Source organism: Chlorocebus sabaeus, chromosome 15 (genome assembly GCF_047675955.1).
Source record: "Chlorocebus sabaeus isolate Y175 chromosome 15, mChlSab1.0.hap1, whole genome shotgun sequence".
Classification (NCBI taxonomy): domain Eukaryota; kingdom Metazoa; phylum Chordata; class Mammalia; order Primates; family Cercopithecidae; genus Chlorocebus; species Chlorocebus sabaeus.
Window position 1 is genome coordinate 33,903,230 of NC_132918.1, and position 21,435 is coordinate 33,924,664.

Here is a 21,435-nt window from a genome sequence, read left to right on the forward strand (position 1 = left end):
TCTCTTTTTACCCAATATCCTCTGCTGTATAGTCTTATTTCTATATGTGCTTTCTCCCTGCCCTCTACTGTATAATTCTTGGGAATCTGTACGATGCTTTAATTTTCTTTGTAGCTCTCACAGTACTTTTACAGTTCCTCATATCTGTTGAATAAATGAGTGAATAAATAATGTAGATTCAGTATTAATCTATAGATTAAGATGTTCAGAAATTGCAAAAGTTTAAAATTATTTATTAAACTATTATTATTTTGGGCAAATTACTTAATCACTGTGACTCAGTATTCTCACATAGTTTTTTATGGAGTAAGGGATGTTTAGTAATTTTTTTTACTTAATGAATATAAAGCACTATGCTATATAAATGTTGGAACAGAGGGATATCTTTTGACTTACTAGATCATGGTAAATATTGTCCTAGAAAAGTATATCCCAGATTCATCTATTATGTTCTTAAGAAAATTCTATATGTAAAATTCAGAATATAGAAAGATGATATAAATAGTCTAAAAATGCAATACAATAGTATTGGCTTTACAACGTGTTATTACACAGGGTTAATATTTTCAAGCAGAAAAGTCAAATTCTTCCTGAGAATACCATTGATACAACCTTAGCAATGATACCATAATTGTCTATCATGATTTGGGGACCATTAAAGGTGTCCTTTGTAAGAGATGGTCTACATTATTTTCCTAAAACATGAAAATGAAAAAGTTTAATAATCTATAGTCACAATAGCATTTGTGAATGTTGAGCACATACCAAACTGACTTCCTGTGCTCCATAAGCTGCAACGCAATGGTTAAACATTTTCAGCTGTAGTGTTAGCTCTTTTAGGGTACTAGGTTCATCTATGAGTGCAATAGTGTAAGAGTCATAAGAATTTAAAAAGATAAAACTTGAGAAAGCTAGCTCCATAGTCAAATAAATTAGCAATAATCGATCTTAAATATTACAAAAACTTTCAGAGTAACAGAACATTAAAAGATCTTAGTCTTACATAATTTTGTGTTAGCGTCTCTTCTAGTCAATTCCCTTAGCAGCAAATGTGACTTTTAAGTAGTTTTGACCAACTACAAATATAGTAATTTAGTTCAATAAGACTTTAAAAAACTGTTTGAGGAATCTATGTTAACTAAGAAGAATTCTCCTATCTTTGTCCATGAATACCAGTTTAAGAAGAAAACCAGAGGGTTATAATTCTCTAAGGAATATTTTCTTTGACATCTTTTCTCTTAACACCTATAAATCCTTTCATGGCAAGTCATGGCAAACATCAATTCATGGAGAAATTAAAAGTATTAGACTAAATACCCATTATATGCATTTGGAGCCTTATTTTTTCATCCTACTCACTACTTTCCTAAGATTCCTTATAACTGTCTCATGCCAGGAACTTATTTATCAGTGAGAAAATCAAGAAAAGTTTGAATGTGTTCCTAACCTGTAGGTTACATACTATAATGCTGGCTTTTTTTTTTTTTTCTGTTGTTGTTGTTGTTGTTGTTAAAGATGTCTTTCTTTAAAGGCAACATAGCTTAGTCTGCACCATTCAAATGGTCTAGGTTGAAATAAATGTTAATATGACCTTTATGTTTATTCATGGAATTACTTCTCTGATATATTTGTGGAGTATAATACAACCTCATTGCAGATCATGATTCTATTCTGAGAGTGATTATTTATAGAAGTACTCATAAGGCAAAAATGTAATAGCAAACTGAGAAATCAAGTTTTGCAATAATACTCTACATCACCATTAGAAAAGCTTATGTGTGACTTTACAAATCTAAATATGCTCATAATTTAGAAAAAATAAAGAAACCTACTTTATCCCCATGGTTCCTGAAGATACAGACCCACTGTATCTCCATGAGCTGAAATTGCAAGACTGTAAAAAGCATGTATAACCCTATAACAAAGACTGTTGCACACAATAATCTCTTGTGCTTTCACTAAAGTTTTCACTAGATTTTGCCATTTTCCTTATGTCATGAGTACTTGTAATTAAACATGCAAGCAACAGATCAGAGACCCCTAAGGTCCAGTGCAGTGGTCACCTGTTGGCATTATACAAGATGATTTTAGAGGGTGCACTGACTAACACTTGTTGTTGTTTTGAGACAGAGTCTCACTCTTTTGACCAGGCTGGATGGCAGTGGCACAATCATGGCTCACTACAAACTTGACCTCCTGGACTCAAGGGATCCTCCTAGCTTACCCTCCCAAGTGGCTAGGACTACAGGCAAGCACCACCATGCCTGGCTAATTTTCATTATTATTTTTTTGTAGAGATAAGGTCTCCTTATGTTGCCCAGGCTGATCTCGAACTCCTGGGCTCAAACAATTCTCCTGTCTTGGTCTTTCTAAGTGCTGGGATTATAAGCGTGGAGCCACCGTGCCCAGCCAACATTTCTTAGATACACATTTATTTCAAAGTGTATAAGAAAAAAACAGCAAATCAAACTCATTATAGCTACTTCTTGAGTCAAATTTACTTTTTACAAAAATTTCAGGTTAAAAAGTAAGTGCATTTAGGAAAAATATAAACTACATATAGTGTAAGTGCTATTGACAAAGGTCATGATGGAGGCTTGGAAAGCTCCAGTGAGGTGGAAAGTCTGGGGTAAGGTGATTGTGGTTCTGGTTCTAGTTGTCACTAACTGTACTACCTTAACCAAGTCACAATCTTTTTGGGCATCTATTCCTTATCTGTAAAATTACAGTTAGGGTGACTTCTAAGATCCACCCAGTGCCATTCTTCAATGATGTTGTACTCTCTTGTCAAAGGCCATTACAAGGGATGCCAATCTCTGCAAAACAAAAGTAAGCATTCAACTCTTAACACAAGATGCCATACTTAAACTAGTCAGGCAAATCAGTGGACCTAATGTGGAATTTTTTTGAGGTTAAGATACTTTATTAATAGAGTAGACTAATCCTTTGGAAGACTGGAAATAAATTTGATTTTGTTTAGTAACTTTACATCTTTTGCACATGGAAAGGATCCCAAACATCTTTGAATTCTCTGGTCAATAAGATGGTCAAATAGCAGAGATTTTTATGTAGCATATTTTAAATGTGTTACCATTATTCCAAAATGGGAATAGGAAGGCTGGATGTTCATGATGCAGTCAGATGGAGTATTTAAGTAAAGTTAGTTTTTGAAGGAAAATACCCTTCTATTAGATGGAGAAAAACATAGATGAACACTAGACTAAGGTAAAGAGTTGTGTTTTAAGAAACAGGAGGTGTCTGCAGGTTTAAGATAAAATAGCTGATCTGGCTTCTGGTTTTATTTTTTCACTCAAAATAGAAAACATGTTAACCAGTTACCCATTTTCAGGGGGTAATTTGAATCCCAATTTGAATCCCAAATTAGCTCTAACTTTACTAAACTGTGTTGAATTAGTTTTTTTCCCAATGGTTTGAGAATACAAGGCCAAATAAAGACCTAACTCTGAGTACCAAAAAGCACTCATTGTAGAAAATATCTATCAATATGATCAGGTTATTTGTTTACTAAAATAATCTATATAATTTGAGAAATAAACTACTATTTCCTTGAATTGACATTACCATCTCTTTTTCTAGAAGGTCCCCAGTCACTCAGAGAAGATTGTCTTCCTGAAGGTTATCTATCATTAACTCTGAGCTAGCCTAAAAAGAAATTAGATTAACCAATTAGATTGTAAGGTAAGGAAAAGAAGCTTTTAATTATGATGATGATCTCTGCAACTACCTGAACTAAGCATTTTGGAGATTCTCTAATTTTAATTAGATAAAGTACTTTTTTTTTTTCTGTTTGGAATACTTGTTACATCGATTTAACCTATTCAGCTCAACAAACAAATGAACACATACCAACAAAACCCAAACAATCTTTTTTTTTTTTTTTTTTTTTTTTTTTTTTTTTGTGGAAATATATCTGCTTGTGGTGCAAGAAATGGAAAAGATGTTATGGGTGAAAAATTTTACCTGTGATCTCTAAAAGGCTATATTCATAGAGCACATTTCAACATAAATATAGAAATCGGACCTCTGGAATACCAACAACTTTATCTGTTACTCTATCAAAACCCTCTTGAAAAATATGGCTTCACAATTTTCCAGCTTTTTACAGTCTCTTGTTAAATATATCTATAGGTATGCCTTCCTGATCTGTGAAAACAATTTTATCTTTGTCATTCTCAGTTACAGTGAGTTCCTGGCACCCTCTGAAAGAGCGTGCACGCTGTGGGGAGCTGCCTGCTCCTCACTTTGGATCATTGCTGACTCCGCCTCCTCCTAAGAATGGCCGCCAGTCTCTGTCTAGTCTCATTTGCTGAAGATGCTCCACCCCTGGGAGGATGTGGCTGGGGGAGAATGGGCAAGCCTGAGCTGCCAACCCTCTTGGGCTTATCTGAGGTTGGGAAAGTGGTGGGGTTTGACACTCCGCGCAGGCTGGGAATTTGGATTCCTTTTTCAGAGTTCAGTCTTGCAAGGCTTCTCTCTCCATGATTACTGACCGCTGCAGCAGGGGAGGTTAGGCTGCCCTTGCTGAGGGAACACGGTGAGAATGGTAAACTTCCACGAAGCTTCCTGAGTTCCAGGAGCTGTTCTCTGGCTTGACTCAAAGCTTCTGTCAGTTCAAAGCGTTCTTCACATTCTCTACGCACTGTCTCCTGAAGAAAAGTATTCTGAAAAGAGAGAGGGGAAAAGAAAGCCGACTTAGCTTTAAATAATGTGCATAAGTAGATAGTTACTGACGATACAATTTGAGAACTGAACTGGAAATCAGAGGTCTGTATTCTTTGATAGTCTCTGTGATAGTCTACCACACGGGACAGACAAGTCAAGAACAGGAACACTCTGTGATGGTGGAAAGAAGTTGGAGTGCATATTTGGTTCAACCCTTGCAGTTTGCAGATGAGGAGTCAACAACTGCAGAGACTGAGTGACCTGTCCAGGGTTATTCAGATGTTAGTGGTGCGGCTGGTGTTAGAACCCAGGACTTCTAATACTGGCTTCAGTGGGGTTTCAACTTCTCTGCATCAAGTCGCAGACAGTATGCTCTGCACATGTAATACTCAATAGTTAATATCTATAGAGTCATTAAATATATTCTTTTACAGTAGAGGTATACTATAATAACATAAACAGGTAAAAGCGCTTGAAGTGTAAGATTGAAAGAATAAAAAATCAGCTATAGCATTTAAACAATAAAATCAGTTTTCATGTGATGCTTTCTCAATGGAACTTAAATAAGATGTTCATTTGCCATTCTGTAAGATAATATCCCAAAATAGAGAAGATCGTCTGCTATTAATTCCATTCATTCAACAATCATTTACCAAGTTACTAGAAGTTGTAGTGAATACAATCCCTGCCCTCAAGAAGTTTGTACCTTCGTAGGTTTGAGCAGAACTGCTTTCTATGTCCATAAAAGAATCTAGACCCAAGGTGAAAGCTATGGGGTTTAAAATAAGGAAGAACTTTTTAATAGAGCTATCTGGAGGACACTGAAGAGTTGAATCTCACTTGACAGGGATGTCCTGAAGCAAATTTAAGCTTCAAATGTGTGACTGGACTAGAGATCATTAAGCCTCTTTGAAATTCTGAAATTCTACATTTCTAGTTGAGGAGTTACCTATGTTTCGTCTATGGAATTCATCAAAATTATTTCAAGTCCCATGGTAAGAATTAAGTCTTGGATCTCCCTAGTGTCCTGACATTCATGTCTTTATGATGTCAAAAATGAGGCTGAAAAGTAAATAATTCAAAGTAGTATCCTAGTAAGAAAACACAATTAAAATGAGTGTGCTATACGATTCGTCAACTCAAAAATGAATTTCCATTGGGTTAGCTTGTTTGTAAAAACAGCCAAGGCATTCCCGAGTCTGCTTCTTAGTGGAAAACATCCTCCCTAAGGGTTGACTGACTAATCAGCTGTCAGTAGAACTAAATAACAAAGCGCCAGGGAAAGTAGCATCTTCCTGTTTTTGAGTTTCTCATGATTATAGACAGAACTCTATTCAATTCCAAATTTGGTAATCAAAATGGAAAAATATGGAGCAATTCCAGATTAGCCAATTGCACAGTAATTTTCTATAAAAGCTGTATTCCTGGGTCAAACAAATCCTCATCATTTACATATACTATTTACTTACTACATGACACACATTAAAAAAAATCATGGGTTAATCACTTGCTTCTCGTTATTTTTAATTTTTGGAGGAATTGGAGAGAGCAAGGATGGTGTTTGTGGCTTTATCACCTAGTTCTCATTAACTTTAGCCGAAACACTTGTGGAAAAGGTAGGGGAGGAGGGACTAGAGAGGAAGATAACAAGGTGCCATGTTAGGTGTCATCTCATTTCCTGCTCCCAACAATTATATCTGACTAATAAAGACTGAAGCTCACACTGTTATGTAACTTGCTGAGAGTAATTCCACTCTGAAGTACTAAAGTCCCCTTCAGAGCCCTGCTCCATGCTGCCTATGCCTAAATTAGTTGCCTAATTCATTACATCAAACACGCAGGGACCATTTTGTTCCCAGGACACTGAAAACAAACAAACAAAACAAAACAAAACAAAACAAAAACAAAAACAAAAAAACAGTAGGACATTTTCATCTGGTTTTGCCCAGGTTTTCTAAGTTCTATTAATCAAAGTTTCTTTTAAAGTGGGGGAAAGACCCAGTCCATTATATTTTTTGTCTACTAGTAGAGTAAGCTGGCAAAGTGTTGGAATTATTAAAGTGGTGTATTAATCCATTCTTGCATTGCTATAAAGAAATACTTGAGACTGGGTAATTTATAAAGAAAAGAGGTTTAATTGGCTCATGGTTCTGCAGGCTGCACAGGAATCTTAGCAGCTTCTGCTTCTGGGGAGGTCTCACGAAGCTTCTAGTCATGGTGGAAGGCAAAGGGATAGTGATGAATCTTACATGGCAGGAGCAGGAGCAAGAGAGGTGGGGGGAGGCGCTACACACTTTAAACAACCAGATCTCATGAGAACTCATTCAGTATCACAAGAACGGCACCAAGGGGATGGTGCTAAAACATTCATGAGAAACTGCCCCTATGATCAAAACACCTCCCACCAGGCCCCACCTCCAACACTGGGGATTACAATTTGACATGAGATTTGGGTGGGGACACAGATCCAAACCACATCAAGTGGCTTTCAATAAATTAGTATAAAAATATCGCTAATTAAGAAAGCAATGAGAAAGAGTTAATTTTATTTGAATATGTGAAAGAAAAAAATAGCAATGAAAAATGAGGCCAACATATTAGTGACATGAATAACAGGCACAACAATATGGAATGATAAAGTGATGGAGGATGTGATGACAAGAGCTTTCCTTAAAAGAAAAATAAAATTCAATCAATTTACTGAGATTAAATTCAAGTCTCAAAGGAAAGGAGTAATGATCTGGAGAAAACAACCAAAAAGCAAGTCACATAAAAGCTATTTCAGGCAAGTGACATTCCACTAAGGAGAACATGAAAGGGTAGAGTGAGCCAAAAGATGTCCTCATAGCAAGTTCAATGGGAGCAAAGACCTGGCAGACTCCAAGCTGAACTGTGTACCCATGTTTTATATCCAGTGAAGTCTGAACCAGTCATGGAAGGATCAGATTACACAGTTTCCACCAACACTAACTAGACATATTCCAAAGTAAGAGAATGGAGCCAGCCAGTGGAGTGGGGGAAGGGCTGCTGACTGTCTGGGGCTCACTGCTCTGCAACTCATCTTTCTTCAAGGTTATTAGCTTGCAAGACAAAGGATTAATTCTCTTTCTTCTATTAGTTCCCAAACCAGGAGACCCCTGAATTGAAAATAATATCCAAAATTGATACTTCTACTCTTTTCTGTGCCAAAACATCATGAAATGTTAGGTGAACCACACAATATCTTCATGTCATCTGCCACCATTACCTCCTCCTCTACAATTGAGATTATAACTCTGTTTTGTTCAACAGGCAATTCAGATTTATAATCTATTCAATTATGGGATTAAAAAATTAAAATAAAACAATGGAAGTGTAGGGGGTTGCTATTTTGGGGTGTAATCTGATAGGGCATGACTAGAGGACACGTGGATGTGGCTAGAGTAAGTAGACACATTAGTGGAAAATTCCATCATATATGAAAAGAATCATCCGCTCATGGTTAGTTTTCAGCAATTTAGTCAAGATGAAGGTTGGATTGTTGCAGAATTTTAATGTGTTTTCACTGAGTAACAAGGACAAATGTGCAAGATGAAGTATGTTCAGTAAGACTGAAAATCATGCATAGTATTCTATGTTTTAGATAAAATTATCTTTGGCCATATTTTAACATGGCAAAAATAGAATCACTGGATTGTAACTAGACTGGAAGTCAAAATGGAAAGGAAGGCATGAGCCAGGTGAAGAAGAGGCAATGAGGTTTTCGAGGCAGAGCGGGCAGTGAGTGCAAATGCCTGGCAGTGAGAGAAGGAGAGGCATAACTTGGGATAAAACATGGCTTAATATAACTCAGGCAGGTGCACACGGGGAGAAGAGACCAGGACTGATGTAGGGAAGAGTGAGCAGGGTCAGATCAAGAGAAAATTTGTTAGTGTGCTAATACTAGGGTTTTGACTTAATTCTGAGGTTCATATGGAGTCATTGAAAGTTTATTTCAAGCAGATGGCTGGCAGGATCAAATCTGCATGAAAGGAAGATCCCTTTGCTAGCTTTGTGAAAAACAGCCTGAAGTTGAGCAAGATGGAAGCCAGGGAGGACAGTAGGAGCCCCAAGTTTTCATGGAGGAAGTCCTTATCTCAAGTGCCCCTTGGGTCAGGTGGTCTAGGGAGGGGAGAACTAGGCACTCCTGCATCCTTAAGCTCTGCTGATTGGTGGTAAGCATTATCTATAGATATCACTACAACATTTTCAGAATAAGGCTACTTTGAATGGGCTTAAAATATGGCTTAATTGCCCTCCCACTGAGAAGGAAAATGTCAAAATGAAAATATAAATTAGTTCATCATATGTTTGAAATTTCTAATATTAAAAAGTGGCCAATTTCCCCTACTCCTTGCAATATAAGGGTGGTTTATTTTTATATTTGTTTTCCTTTTTATTCTTGGAGACAGCTGGGTTGCTTTCAATTCCAAAAACAGTGGAAGAAGGGAGAGAAGGCTTTACTGTGTAACTTGATTGTTCTGAAGGTAAGACTCCCATCTGCAATGGGAATCAGCTATATTTGGCACAATTTTGGGGTGAACATGCCAGGAAAGCAAGTCCTCCTCAGTGAAGAACAATCACAGATTGATGGCTTTGTTCATGCTTTAGACCGAGTAAGATCTGAATCAGCCATGGAATGATCAGATTACAGTTTCCACCAGCCCTAACTGGATATATCCCAAGGTGAGTGGGTGGCTGGCCGGGTGGGTGGGGAGCTGAGGTAAAAGGAAATTCTGTGGAAAAGTGTGGAAACCAAAACAATGAGTGGGAGTTTGCAAAGGATGTTCCCACCTCCCATTCAAAGCCTTCTAGGCTTCTGTTCAACTAATCTGATCAGCCCAAAACACTGCAAAAAGTTAGTGGAAATGGCCTTTTGGTAAAACAAGAATGAGAATCTGAAAAGATTTCCAGCAAAAAAGATGGATGTCAGGCTGGTTGTTTTCAAAATTATATTTCCCTGCTTACAAACATAATAAAACCAACTACAGTAGACATATTCAAACAAAAGTTGTAGCAACAGAGGGCAATAATCCCTCAGACTGATATGCTTCAGAGGCAGATTTGCAGGGCAGAGAAGAAGAGCCCATGATGACCAAGTATGCAGGATTAACTTTTCTAAGTCAATAATCCAACTTAATTTAGATTTAATTAGCACTAATTAAACATACACAATTTAACTAGCACTAATTAAATATACAAAAATTTCTCAATATATCTTCTCATTCTGTCAACTTTCTGGTATCTTCCTCACCACAGAGACTCCCAGTCTGAGCCCCCTTCTGCTCCATGGCCCAAGGCTAAGGTTTTCAGGTTCTCAGTTCACTCATCCTCCCTGCTAACCAAGCCTAGGTATAGTCCCTGTCCCCTAAAAGCTTTCCTGATCCTCCCCATGTTTCCTGCTGGAGGATGGAGAACCTCCTTTTACCCTCTTACTCTTTAAAAAAGACATAGATATTCTAATTTTATTATGTCCCCAAACTGCCAACTACTTTTTGGTAATTTACTTGCTGGTACTTTGGTTACTCCATTCTCATAGATGGAATTACCAGAGAAGTGTGTGCCGTATTCTGTATATTGATTAAACATGCAAATAAAATAAATGCTTATCCTAAAACTAAGCAAATCCCTCTTGCAAGTAAACTATTTGTGCTTGCAAATACCATGTATTCCTACAATTTAATCTTAGAGTTTACATAAATCCATCTTTGCTAGATTAGTTAATAAACTTTTTTCTTTTTGTTTTTTGAGACAAGGTTTCAGGTTGTCGCCCAGGCTCCAGTACAGAAGCACGATCACGGCTCATTATAGCCTCTATCCCCTAGGCTCAAGCAATCCTCCGTCCTCAGCTTCTCAAGTGGCTGGGACTACAGGTGTGTGCCGCCATGCCCAGCTAATTTTTGCATTTTCTGTAGAGACAGGGTCTCCCTATGTTTCCCAGGCTGGTCTTGAACTCCAAGCTCAAGTGATCCTCCTGCCTTGAGTTCCTGAAATGCTGGGTTATAGGTGTGAGCCACCATGCCTGGCCTAAACTTTCTTTTGTAAATGGAGTTTCTTTCTTTCATTTTTTAAAAATAGAGTTTACATTGGAAACATATTTTCAAAACACCAAAATGTTAAAAATAACCCATGATGTCAATATTTTTAAAAAGTATGTAAGAAGTAAAATCCCTGTCTATCTCTTCCTATACTTCTAAGGTAACCACTGTTAATAGTTAGGAGGCAAATCTTTGATTTTTTCCTATCATCTTGGTAGCCCTGTAGAGAAACACATGTACTTTCCTTTGTTTTTTAAACAAAACAGATTCAAGATGCTAGGAGATGGTCGGGCAAACCAACATAAACAATAAAAACAGCTGTTGTAATGAAAGCCAATACAGATCTATAGTCCTTTAGCCTTACTTTTGACATCCAAAAAGCTCTGAAAAGAAAAAAATGTAGCTCATTACATTTAGTGATAAAATCTGACTAAACTGATAGAAGGCTAATTACAGTCTTTGTCCCATTTCATGTGAACATTCAGATGTTTCACTGCAGAAGTATTAATGTCATTGCATGGGGAGGCTGCCCTACATCTATGAGGACATACTGTACTAACTTTCTAAAATTCAAAATAATTTTATATCTAAGCCCAAAGTTTTCAGATAAGGGACTGTGGGCCTGTCTATATGGCATGTACTCTTCTTTAACTACTGTCTTTCTTTAGAGTCCTTGATAGTGTTCTCTTCCGGTTTTCTTCCTACCTCACCAGAAGCTCCTTTTCTGTCACCATTGCTAGATTCTACTCCTCTTCCAAGCCTCTAAAAGTTGGAGTGCCTGTTCTCAACCCTTTCTCTATTGCCTAATCCTCTGGGTGATCTCATTCAGTCCCAGGGGTTAAGTATCAGCTACACGTGGATTTGTCCAAAATTGACATCTCCAGCTTGCCTTCCCTGTGGCCATAGTGCCTAGTCAACATCTCCCCTTGGGTATCTAATAGGCATATTAAGAGCAACATGTCCCAAATAAAATTCTTGATATTCCTCCCCAATTGTATTTCTTTTCTAGCATTTGCCATCTCAGCACTCTCTCAGTTGCTGAGATTCCAAACTTCGGAGTTATCCTTGACTCCTTTTTATGATTTCATATCATCCAATCCATCAGCAACTTCTATTGCCTTCATCCCTAAACTATATCCCAAATCTGGTGATTTGTCACCTCCTTCACAGCCTTGCTCTCATTTTTGCCCTCTTCAACCTATTTTCTAATCAGAAGTCAGTTATCTTCTAAAAATAAGTCAGATCATGTCAATTCCTTGTTCAAAATTCCTAGGTGACTTTCTATCACACTTAGAAAAGTATCCAAAGACTTATCACACTTAGAAAAGTATCATAGACTTTTGCAAGTATCAAAGACTGCATGCAAACTGGCCCTTTAACCTTGGTTTCTATCACTATCCTTGCTCACTAAGCTCCAGCAGTGCTTGCTGACTTCCTTGTGGCTTCTTTAAGGTTCCCAGTATGCTCCTTGCTTCTGGGTCTTGACACTAACTATTACCTTTGCCTGGAGTGTTTTTTTCCTTGGAATGTTCTTTGCCTTGTTATTTTCTCAGAGCCTTTTACCACCCCGTCTAATATAGCACCCCTCCTTCAGAAAGTATCCCTTTTATCCTGATTTATTTTTTTCCTTAGCACTATAAAAACAACAAAACTGTTTACCTGTTAAATGAATGGATAAATAAGCAACTGCAGTAGGCGCACAGGTGTATAGCTAATTTTGCCTCTGAGATTTTGTGACTTCATGGAGGGGTTCTCTTTGCACTTAGACTTGAGGAATAAACAGAAGTGTGCCAGGCACCCGTTACTAAAGTTTAAGCTAGAATCTGCTTTGTCTTTTTTCATTTCTCATAATCTGAAAAGAAAATCTCATGAAGGTTTATATTTTGTTGCTTTTGTTTTACTTGTAACTTTCCTGATTTTTCTTTAATATTCCTTGCTTGACCTTTATTCTTATCTCTGTCGCCTTCTCTACCAGGTCCTTTTTATACTTTATTCCTTTCTATTATTTTTAATTTTTTAAAATTAAAGTATTACATATAGCTAAAAAGTAAAATAATACTAAAACTCACAATGAAAAAAACACTTCTTCACATTCCCAAGTCCTGCCTCCCAGGAATAACCATTTTCAGATCTTTAAACTATTTCTTCTGATAGTTACCCTCCGTAATTCAAAATAACATCATTATACATCGATCTCTTTGTTTTTCAGTTTTGAACATATCTACTTACTGCATGGAACGGAAGATGAGGGTTCAGCTTTCTATACCAATTCCCAATAGATGCTGCTGCTCCTCCTATCCTCATATTTCTGTCACAATTTTTAGCTTAATCTATATTCATCTTTATATGATTATAGTATACAAACATATGCACATCTGGGCCATGTTATGTACTATGACGACATTTTCTTCCTTGCACAGCTTCCATCCAGAGTTATTGTCTCATAATTTTTCTGCTTTGTTTTCTGGGTATTGATACTAATTTTTCACCAGACTTACAGAAGTGTAAATATCCTCTCCACATGTTCAAACACCCCACGTAAGCTATCAGCTTCTCTTTGTTCTTGGAGACATACTTCTAAGAACCCACCATGCTTCTGCTCAACATTCTAAGAACTTTCTTTTGGTATGCTTGTTCTTTCAATCTGATGCACTGCTGTAATCCTAGCATTTCTTCCCACCGTTGTCCTGGGATTCCCTTCATCTCTCTCCTGTGTTGGATTCCTTATTTCCTGATTCCTATATTTTCTCCTTTATTACTTATTCCCTCATTGTGCTGTCATATATCTTCTAACAGCTTCCTGAAAAAGGTTGCCAGGGTAGTAGTATTTTTGAGAAGTCTGAAGTCTGAAAATACCTGTGTTTGATACTTGATGGATTGTTTTGGCAAGATATAGAATTCTAGGCTGGGCGTAATTTTCCTTTGGAATTTGGAACGCATTATCTTCTATTTCTTATTTCCTTGAATTTTCTTTTTCTTTTCTTCATCTTTTTGCTTTTTTCTTCTGCTTTCTAGATTTCACATCTTTATCATCTAACCCAAATATTGATTTTTAAACATTTCAGTCCTTATATTTTAATACTCACTCTTGTTCTTTTTTTTGTAGCTGGCTGTTTATGTTTAATGAATACAATATCATCTCTTTTCTCTCTGAGGATATTAATTATATATTTTTAAGTTCTCTTTTGCTCCCTGTATTGTTTTGTATTTTTTTTTCTGTGAAGTTCTTTTTTGCTTATTGTTTCTGTTCTTCACATTAGAGATGTTTCTCAAATAATTGGTGATCCTTGGCTGTTCGTGTTTAAAAATGGGTCCCCGAACGGGCGTGGTGGCTCATGCCTGTAATCCCAGCACTTTGGGAGGCTGAGATGGGCGGATCATGAGGTCAGGAGATCGAAACCATCCTGGCTAACACAGTGAAACCCCGTCTCTACTAAAAATACAAAAAATTATCCAGGCATGGTGGCGGGTGCCTGTAGTCCCAGCTACTCAGGAGAACGGCATGAACCTGGGAGGTGGAGGTTGCAGTGAGCCAAAATCCAGCCACTGCACTCCAGCCTGGGAGACAGTGAGATTCCATCTTAAAAATAAAAATAAAAATAAAAATAAAAATAAAAATGGGTCCCCAAAATGTTACCTTAAGCTCAGTGTGCTTGTATTCGGTTTATTGGCTGATATCCTTCTAAGTAGGTAGATTGAACATGGATATAGCCATTTCATTGATATATCCCAACTGTCGGTATCAATGGGTCTTATCTTTTTTATTTATTTATTTTTGAGACAGAGTCTTGCTGTCACCCAGGCTGGGGTGCAATGGTGTGATATCTGCTTACTGCAACCTCCACCTTCCAGGTTCAAGTGATTCTTGTGCCTCAGCCTCCTGAGTAGCTGGGATTACAGACGTGCACCACCACACCCAGCTAATTTTTTTGTATTTTCAGTAGAGACGGGGTTTCACCATGTTGGCCAGGCTGGTCTCAAACTCCTGGCCTCATGTGATCTGCCTGCCTTGGCCTCCTAAAGTGCTGGGATTACAGGTGTGAGCCACTCCGCCAGGTCGGTCTTATCTTTTGAGGCAGCTCATTTCTCCAGAGGGTGCTCTTCCAATTTCTTTTTTTATGGCCATTAATACATAAGCCTGGTTACTTGTGTTCTGAAAAGTGAGAGTGTGAAGGGTACTGGGAGGTCTCCCTACTTAACATACCCTTGCTTTATCTCTTTTGTCCTCAGGTTCAGTGCCTTTTCTCATTCAGTTTTGCTAGAGAGTAACCCCCTGGTACTCTGCCAGGATGGTGGGCAGGGGCTTCTTAGGAACTGGGAAGGCATCTCTAAGGATCTGTTTGCTCCGTTTATAATCTTTCAGTCTTGTTTTCCACTCCACCCTTACATCCCTCTTTCAGAGGCATAGGCATACAGAGATAGTGTGTGTTTGGTTCTAGACCAAAATAACGCAAATATTGTAATAAAGAAAGTCACATGAATTTTTTGGTTTCCCACTGCATATAAAAATTATGTTTACACCATACTGTATTTAAGTGTGCAATAGCATTAAGTTTAAAAAATGTACATACCTTAATTTAAAAATATTTTACTGTTAAAAAATGCTAACAATCATCTAAGCCTTCAGTGGGTTGTATCTTCTGCTGGTGGAGGGTCTTGCTTCAATGTTGATGGCTGCTGACTGGTCAAGGTGGAAGTTGCTGAAGGTTGGGATGGCAGTGGCAATTTCTTAAAAGAAGACAACAGCACAGGAATCACTTGAACCTGGGAGGCAGAGGTTGTAGTGAGCTGAGATTGCGCCACTGCACTCCAGCCTGGGCAACAGAGTGAAACTCTGTCTCAAAAAGAAAAGAAAAAGAAAAAAAAGACAACAATGATGTTTGCCACATCAATTGACTCTTCCATTTTTGAAAGATTTCTCTGTAGCATGTGATGCTGTTTGACAGCATTTTACCCACAGAATTTGTTTCAAAATTGGAGTGAATCCTCTCAAACCCTGTCACTGCTTTATCAACTAATTTTATATAATATTTCAATCCTTTGTTGTCATTTCAATATTTTTCAAAGCATCTTCACAGGAGTAGATTCCATTTCAACAAATGGCTTTCTTTGCTCATCTATAAGACGTAACTTTTTATATGTTCAAGTTTGCGGCAGTTCAGCCACATCTTCAGACTCCACTTCTAATTCTAGTTCTCTTGCTATTTCTGCCACTTCCTCCACTGAACTTTTAAACCTTCAAAGTCATCCATGAGAGCTGGAATCAACTCATTTTATCCTCCTCCCATGAATCAGGAATGGTCTTAATGGCATCTAGAGTGGTGAATCCTTTCCAGAAGGTTTTGAATTTACTTAGCCCAGATCCATTAGAGGAATCACTAACTATGGCAGCTGTCATGTTATGAAACATATTTTTTAAATCATAAGACTTGAAAGTCAAAACTGTTCCTTGAGGCATGGGCTGCAGAATGGATGTTGTGTTTCCAGGCATGAAAACATTAATTCCGTTGTTCATCCCCATCAGAGCTCTTGGGTGACCAGAAGCATTGTCAACGAGAAGCAATATTTTGAAAGGGATTTTTTTTTTTTTTTTTTCTGAACAGTAGGTCTCAACAGGCTTAAAATATTCAATAAGCCATGCTGCAAAAAGATGTACTGTCATCCAGGCTTTGTTGCCCCACTTATAAAGCACAGAGTATAGTAGATTTAGCATGATTCTTAAGGGTGCTAGGATTTTGGGGATGGCCTGTCCTTTGAAGGCTAATTCTTGAAGTTTGGCTTCAAAGCTTCTGTACCACAGCTATGAAAGTCCTAGATGGTACCTTCTTCCAATAGAAGGCTGTTCCATCTACATTGAAAATCTGTTGTTTAATGTAGCCACCTCATAAATGATCTTAACTAGATCTGGTTAACTTACCACAGCTTCGACATGAGCACTTGCTCTCTCACCTTGTACTTTTATGTTATGGAAATGGCTTCTTGTCTTGAACCTCATAAACCTACCATTGCTAGCTTCCAACTTTTCTTCTGCAGCTTCCTCATCTCTTTCAGTCTTCACAGAATTGGAGAGAGTTAGGGTCTTTCTCTGGATTAGGCTTTGGCTTAAGGGAATATTATGACTGGTTTTATCTTCTACCTAGACCACTCAAACTTTCTCCATATCAGCAAGAAGGCTGTTTTATTTTCTTATCATTCTTCACTGAGGTAGCACTTTTATTGCCTTCAAGAACTTTTCATTTGAATTCGCAACTTGGCTAACTGGACCAAGAGGCTTAGCTTCTGGGTTATCTCAACTTTTGATTTGCTTTCCTTGCTAAGCTTAATCATTTCTGCCTTTTGACTTAAAGTAAGAGATGTGTAATTCTTCCTTTCACTTGAATGCTTAGGAGCCATTGTAGGGTTGTTAATTGCCCTAATTTCAATATTGTTTTGTCTCAGCAAATAGGGAGGCCTGAGGAGAAGAGAGATGGGGGGCTGGCCAGTCAGTGGATTAGTCAGAACACACACAGCATTTATCTATTAAGTTTGCTGTCTTATATAGGCACCATTCTTGGCACCTACCAACAAGTGTAACAGTAACATCAAAGATCACTGATTGCATGACCATAACAGATATAATAATGAAAAAGTTTAAAATATTGCAAGAATTACCTAACTGTGACACAGAGACACAAAGTGAGCACATGCAGTTGAAAAAATGACACTGACAGACTTTCTCAACATAGGGGTTGACATAAACCTTCAATTTGTAATAAAACCCAGAGTATCTATGGAGCACAATAAAGTGACATGCAGTAAAACAAATTATGCCTGCACCTAGTTTCTCCAGTTCCTGAGCCTCTCTAGTGTTGTGTCACATAACTAGATTTTCTGTTTTGGATCCTCCCATCCCCAATCCTCACAGGCATTAGGTTTCAATATTCTCTAGTCTGATAAGTCATTTGTCTCTTAGACACTTGCTTTCCATTTTTGTAAGCTTTGGTCAACATCTTTTTTTATCAAGTGCTAACTTCTCTCCTGTTCTCTTTGTCCTACTGGATTTATTCACTTTTTATTAATTGATTGCCATTTTAGTGGCAGTGGAATGAAGTAGAGATAAACATACGTATTCAATTCTCCATGTTTAACCAAGAGCATTATTTTATATTTTTGAGTATCACTCATCTTCATTGTATGACTACAATAACTATAGCATTTAAAACTACTGCTCTTTTGACTCCCTTATGTGTGGTCTTCAAACAACAAAAATATTGAACTATGTGTACTGATTTTCCTTCAGTGATTGTATATGAGCTGTTTACTGGAATTTAACCACATTCTTCCTCGGGATCACAACAAGGTCCCTAACAGTGGGGTCACACTGTCTTGACTGTACTCACATGGAACCAGTAGGAAGGAAAATGAGCATCAAGAAGCATATGACCCATTTTGACTTTGGTTTTACTGATAAGTGTTATTCTCTAACATATTAACTTTCTTTCTTTCTCACTCCCTCTCTCCCTGCTTTCTAATCTTTTAATGTATCTTTTCAGGGACTCCTTGTTCACATTTACATTTCTAGCACAGTTTTATTTTCCATTTTCTCTTTTTATTGACCTGCACCCTTTGTTGCTCTGCTTTGTGACACTTGCTGTTTCTGGTGATGCGCTCCAATAATCCCTGCTCCATTTAGGAAGGCCCATTTTGCCCTTTAGAGGATTTGGCTTTCCTCTTATCCTTGAGAACTTTCTTCATACAATTAAAAACAAAGTCTACCCGTTATTTGGCCACTTGAAAGAGAACAGGGCTTTCCTCCTCTTAATTAGCCTCCTTATTAGACCATTAATTTATTTTCATTCTAATGGGAATTTGTTTTCCACTTAAATGCAGCTTTATTTCTCCAGAATCTGAGAAATTTCAAGTGTCTGGAATGCATGATCAAAAAACGTGGTGATTTTCACTTTACATGCTATGGCCTCTATTCTTTCTAGCTCATAAATCCTATCCCTTTTATTGGCTCATTTCCTATTTTTATAAGCATATTTTGGACTCTGGCATGCTTAGCCAGATAAGCAGCCTTAATTATTTACTCTTACAGTTCAGTTCAAATTAGTTAACTTTGAGGTGATATTCTGGTAACTTCTAAAGGAAAATCTAGTCTACTCTCTCTGCTCCCACAAAAGGATATTGCCCGCCTAAGTATGCCCTTAATTGGTTTTCTTTACCTTTGGGATGATCCTTTTCTCCTCTGTAGCAATGATCTATGATCATTTACATACCAACCCAATGTCTTATGTCTTTCAGTCCACATTTTTAAAGAAGCTTTATTCCTAAGTGGCTTCTTTTAACAACAAATGAGCAGGAAGAGTTCCAAATGCAGTTCCTTTTGTTGATGAAGAAATCCACTCTTCACTTTTAGTCTATTTTCTCTTGCCAAAATCACCTCCAGAAGCCCTGTGATTGGAAGCCTTTAAAATGCCCCCTAATGATCCTTACCCTCCTGATATTCTTATCTTTGTGCAATGATTTCACCTTGAGTGTGGGTTTGACTTATTGATTCATTTGTAATGAATGGAATACAGCAGAAGCATTGGGATGTGTCTTCTGAGATTACGTTGCAAAAAGACTGTGGCTTCTGTCTTAGTACCTTCTCTCTCTCATTCTCACTCACTTGCTTGCCCTGAAGGAAGTCAGCTGACACACTGAGCTGTTCTATGGAGAGGTCCATGTGGCAAGGAACTGAGGGAAGCCTCTGGCCAAATACATCCTGCCAACAACCATATAAGTAAGCCTGAAAGCCAGTCCCATCGTAGTTGAGCCTCTAGATGAGACGGCAGCCCAGTGGACACCCTGACACCAATCTCATGAGAGAACTTGAGCCTCTAAACCAGAGACACGCAGCTAAGCCATGCTCAGATTCCTGACCCACAGAAGCTATGAGATAATAAATGTTTGTTGTTTGAAGCTGCTAAACTTGGGGATAATTTGTCACATAGCAATAGATAATTTATACCAGCTCTTCAGGCAAATGTTCTAGCTTTCAGTCTATGCTGTTTTTATGATAAATTCTGTTTAGATCATTCTTTCCTTTGGATATTAACTTAATTACTCATGCAAAGTTTTCTTTAAATTTTTTTTTGAGAGCAGGAAGTGGCAGTTGTCAGTCTTATTCATAATTATATCATCAGTACCTACCTAACATGTGCCTGGCACCCAGATAGATGCTGTTATGGGGTATGGAAGTTTGTCAGCTCCAAATCTCATGTTGAAATGTAATCCTCAATGTTGGAGGTGGGGCCTAGGTGGGAGGTGTTTGAATCGCGGCAGCAGATCCCTCATGAATTGCTTAGCACCATCCCGTTGCTGATGAATGAGTTCTTGCTGGGTTAGTTCACAAAAGAATGTGGCACCTCCCCCCACCTCTCTGTCACCACGTGATGCACTGGGCTTCTCTTTCACCTTTTGCCATGATTGCAAGCTTCCTAAGGTCCTAACCGGAAACAGAGGCAGGCACTATGCTTCCTGTTCAGCCTGCAGAACCATGAGCCAACTAAACCTCTTTTCTTTATAAATTATCCAGTCTCACATATTCCTTTAGAGTAAGGCAAGAACAGAGTAACATAGATGCTAATATACATTTACTGAATTTGACCCTTCCATCTTTTTCTACCTCTCCTAGTTTATAATTTACTCCTCATTTTCTATATTGCCATTTCTTTAGTGAATAAATAGTTAGAAAATCTGCTAGTCTAGTTGGCCTTGACCTTTCTGTCTTTTACCCTGCTTCCCTCCTCTAGAGATTCACTACTGCTGTCGCATTTGAGGCAAATCAGCATCACGTCTCTCTTTCTCAGGGTTTCTTCAGTGGAGCTAAGTCCATGTGTGCTCTTCCACCTTACTCCTGCCTGAACTGGGGGTGTGGCTTCCTTCACTGGGGGTACTGTGCTGCTATGTAACAACAAGAGACACTTCATCATCTTTTTGTCTTAATTATAATACTAAAAGAAAATTGAGTCCCTGGAGATGTTAACTAAGTCTGTAGTCACTGTGAAATATAGAAGCAGAATAATAAGAACTAGGTTTCCCAAAAGAGGAAACATCATATCATAGAAATTCAAATTTTAATCTTAGCTCCACCAAGCTGTCTGACCTTATGGAAATTGTTCAGCCTTCTTCAGTCTCTTCCTCATTTGTAACTTGTAAATAATTTCTACTTATAGAGTTGTTTTAGGCATTATTCTTGATCTAGTATTCTGTCTATTCCATATTTTATTTCAAATTTATAACTTTGTTGTAATAGGTTGACTTCATGATTACATAATTACAATGATGATGTAAATTTTCTATTTTGACTGATAATTTAAATATAGCAAGACCATGGCATATTTAATTGTTAATAATTGATACTGCTATTAGCGCTTTCCTTTTATGCCTTTATTGATTTCAATCAAACCAACAAAAATATTACTTCTCACCAACATTCAGAATCTTCCTCCATTTGCCTTTATTTGCTATACCGTCATCAAAGGGATCAAATATTGTAATGTGATACGATATTGGTGATTAGAGAACAGATGAATTGTTTCACTACTTCTAAACTCTTCAATAGTTCAGACATAATACTTTGAAAAATGTTTTCAAATCAAAATAAGTCTACTGCAGTTTGAATGAAAAACATCACTGAAATAATCATGCATACATAAGAAAGAAAACTGAT

General features: G+C 37.6%; 1 protein-coding gene across 1 annotated transcript in view; it reads right to left on the reverse strand.

Moving 5' to 3' along the window:
• Positions 1 to 3,932: 3,932 nt before the first annotated feature.
• The window catches only part of LEKR1 (leucine, glutamate and lysine rich 1), a 240,862-nt gene continuing 223,359 nt past the window's right edge, over positions 3,933 to 21,435 (reverse strand). The window contains exon 13 of the mRNA XM_008008604.3: positions 3,933 to 4,682. Within this exon, the coding sequence (XP_008006795.3) occupies positions 4,269 to 4,682 (414 nt within the window). The 3' untranslated portion in view covers positions 3,933 to 4,268. The remainder of the gene's footprint in view (positions 4,683 to 21,435) is intronic.